Here is a 3586-nt window from a genome sequence, read left to right as displayed (position 1 = left end):
TTAGGCAATCTGATAAGAATTAATTTATTTAAATTTAATTATTTATATTTTTGAATTGTTTTGATGTGTTGATATTAAATATAATTTTTTAAAAATAAAAACAATATTATTTTAATATATTTCTTAAAAAACATTTCAAAACCAATTATCCTTTTTCTTTAACTAATTAATATAAGCTATTGTATAATACAGACACTCACTTAGGAAAAGAAAAGATAGGAAAGAAGACGTGGGTCAGTGAGATTTTTATCGACTCCATAAGCTTTCAAGTTAAACAAAAATAAATAAATAAATATGGACCCCAAGCAGACAAGTTTTTGTGTTTTTCGTATAGAATGGGAACTGATTTATAATATAGTACCGAGACTGGAACCTCGATGCTCGATCCATCAAGTATTCAATCATGCATCAACACAGGAAGATAATATTAATAAAATAAAGAAACATTATAATTCTAATTATTAAAACCAAATAATACTCGAGTTGTTGGATTCAAGGGACTGGTTGACGGAGATGAAAATATGTGTGTATCAACTGTTATCTTGATCAGAACAACGTAGAAATTATAAATCAAGCTTTAGAATTATATATACGCTATTTCTACAGCTCTTTCCAAGTCTCTACATCAATAACTTAAATTAACAGTTCATCCTGCAGCTATTTTGGACGGAATTTGGATCGAAGTGTAGGATTATTATAAGTTCTGGGAAAAGTTAAAAATAACACTGAAAAATAAGCAGCTTTTTATTACTACTATTATCGTGACTGGGCAACACCATTGGCATAAGGTAACACGTAACAAAAGCAGATTTAAGATCATTTTCCTTGTGATTTTCAAGATCTAACAGGATGAGGATGGTGCAAAATAGGAGTTAAATGCAGAGCATTTTTTCTTCTAACCGTGGCACCAAAAGCTTCAGACATGTCTAGACTTTCTGGCTTCATGTCACCGGGGAGCTTCCAGTCAAAATGGTAGAGCAAATTTGCTAGTAGAAGATCGACGTTACTTATGCCGAACAGAATGCCTGGACACATCCTTCTTCCAGCACCAAATGGGGTAAACTCAAAATTTACCCCTTTATAATCAATCGCGCTATCAAGAAATCTCTCTGGATGGAATCTCTCAGCTTCAACCCAATAATTTGTATCCCTTCCGATTGCCCAAACATTAACTAGGACTCTGGATTTAATGGGAATATTGTATCCGTTGATTCCACATTCCTCTCGACATTCTCTTGGAAGCAGCAAAGGGAGAGGAGGGTGTAATCTCATAGTTTCTCTGATGACCATCTTCAAGTAATTTAATTCACCGACACCTCCATCTTTGCCTAAGACCTCTCGTACCTCTGTTTGAGCCTTTTCCATCACTTCAGGGTGCTTTAGCAGCTCTGACATTGCCCATTCTAGAATAGTTGATGATGTCTCAGTCCCAGCAATGAAAAGGTCCTGAGAGCGAGACACGATAATCAAAATTGAGGTAAGCAAATATACAGACCATGCAAAACCAAATGTACAGCAATACAAACACTTACCAGGATGACTGCCTTAATATTATCGGTAGTTAGGGAGAAGTCGAGTTTCCCATGTTCCTGGAGATCTAGAAGAACATCTACAAGATCATCAGCTTTACTCTCGTTACTAGAATTGCCCTCCGCTTTGCGAGCTCTATGTTCTTTGATTATGCTTTCAAGTATCCTGTCAGCTTCTTGATGCAACCTTTCCATTCTGGATCTCATCCCAGTTATCCATGGAAGCAATTTGATGGAAGGGAAAAGATCACCTATATTGAAACCTGCTCCCACCTGTATTATTCCCTGAACAAGCGGAACGAATATTTCTTCCTCTTTCCGCAATTTACTGAAGGCTGCTCTCGTAGTGATGTTATATGCTACAGAAAACAGCATCCTGCTAAGGTTGACTATTGATCCTGCACTAGAAGAAATACTTCCAATAAGACTGGATACCTCTTCCTCCCTGATAGATCTAAATGATTGCACACGTTTAGGACTTAATAGCTCCAGGATGGAAATTTTCCGCAACTGCCTCCAATAGTCTCCATATGCTGCAGTCGCTATGTCCGTGCAGTTATAAAAGATGATTTCTGCTGCAAGGAGATGGGGCCTATGAGCGAAGTTGATATCATGGACTTTCATCACTTGTTCAGCAGTTTCTGGAGAAGAAATAACAATGGTCTGAACTTGGCCGAGTTGAAGGTGCATAATAGGTCCATGTTTCTCGGCCAAGTCTCGCAGGCGGTGATGGGGTAGAGAACAAAATAACTGGTGCAAGTTTCCTATCACAGGAAGCTTCCGTGGACCTGGGGGTAGATTTGGAGTGAAGGCTTTGGTTTTCGACTTTTTGAGTATCCTTAATACCATGAAGATAAAGAGGAGTGATGAGAGAAGGACCAAGGAGGTGGGAATTTGAAGCTGCTCCATTATCGAGTGTTGGTTGGTAAATTTGCTTCTCTCTTCTATATATGATCTAGTTTCAGTTGAAGTTGTGAGGCTAACCTTAGCGTCAGCCGCTCAGGACAGGAATCTTTATTTGATAATCATACTTGTCCTGTAGTTGGATAGCATCTCGTTCTACTTCATTTTCGCATTACTCCATGTGTGATATGAGTAGTTGGATCTTACCTCGTTCTATTTCAACAAGTTTGATATAAATTATTCAATCCGAATCATCCTAGACAGATCAGAAGGATTTGCCTGGAATAAACTATTTACTCTGTTTTCTGGAGCTGCAAGGTTATTATTATATCGTTGAACAAGTATTAATTAATTGCAGCTAAGCCTAAACGCCCTGCAATCAAATTGGCGCAAGCTAAAGCATTAATGGAGTCTGATTCTACACACACACACACACGGCTGAACCATTAACACCCATTTCGGAGACTGGGATCTTCAAAGCCTTAGCAATGGCATTAAGCTCAGCCATATTTGGCTCCCCGATACAAATATGACAGGAGGAAATACACAGAAAGTCTCCACTTGAGTTTCTCAAAACCCCACCAATCCCTGCCACCCCTGGCTTTTCGTTAAGACTAGCCATCAACATCCCATTTGTGATGGAGTGGGTTTTAAGAGAAAAATTTCTCGGTTATTTTTATTTTTTCTTAAATTAAATTTTATTTTTAATAATTTTTTATTTATTTATTACTTTTCCTTTATTTTTAGGTTTTTTCTGCTTTTATATTAATTTTAAGGTTTATTCGAGAAGTTGTGATGGAGTGGGTCTTTTATAGAATTACATTATTTAAAAAAATATTCAATAATAAAAATTTGGAGGGGTAACTGTTAGGAGGAATTCTATGTTACTTGCAGTTGTTCTTGTGTTGATTTAGTATGTATTAGCTCAATAATTTATAGAGATTAATTGTCGAATAATAAGGCCGAAAAAGGTTATTGCAAAACATGATATATTGAAACATTAATTTGTCAGCTAATGATGAGAAGGATCTCTTTTAAAATAATATTTGTCAGTTAATGAAAAAACAATTACATAAACATGCAGATGATGATGAGAAGATTTTTTTTTAAAAAATAGAAATTATTAACCAATAACATATTTAATTACAGTAAAG

General features: G+C 36.1%; 1 protein-coding gene across 1 annotated transcript; it reads right to left on the bottom strand.

Moving 5' to 3' along the window:
• Positions 1-720: 720 nt before the first annotated feature.
• LOC133698986 (desmethyl-deoxy-podophyllotoxin synthase-like) lies at positions 721-2605 on the bottom strand. Its single transcript, XM_062122108.1, has 2 exons — positions 1533-2605; positions 721-1446 (listed from the first exon to the last, which is right to left on the bottom strand). The coding sequence occupies exons 1-2, from the start codon at positions 2436-2438 to the stop codon at positions 835-837; spliced, it is 1518 nt and encodes a 505-aa protein (XP_061978092.1). The 5' UTR covers positions 2439-2605; the 3' UTR covers positions 721-834.
• Positions 2606-3586: the final 981 nt, after the last annotated feature.

This window comes from Populus nigra, chromosome 1 (assembly GCF_951802175.1).
Source record: "Populus nigra chromosome 1, ddPopNigr1.1, whole genome shotgun sequence".
NCBI lineage: Eukaryota > Viridiplantae > Streptophyta > Magnoliopsida > Malpighiales > Salicaceae > Populus > Populus nigra.
Note: the sequence above shows the minus strand (reverse complement) of the source record. Positions and strands in the feature narration are given on the sequence as shown.

What these genes read in the sequence shown, in the direction of transcription:
- LOC133698986 (XM_062122108.1), bottom strand. Translation starts at nt 2,438, where the DNA reads ATGGAGCAGCTTCAAATTCCCACCTCCTTGGTCCTTCTCTCATCACTC. An exon ending in ATATTAAGGCAGTCATCCTG is followed by an intron (nt 1,447 to 1,532) that starts GTAAGTGTTTGT and finishes TCTCGCTCTCAG; the next exon opens with GACCTTTTCATTGCTGGGAC.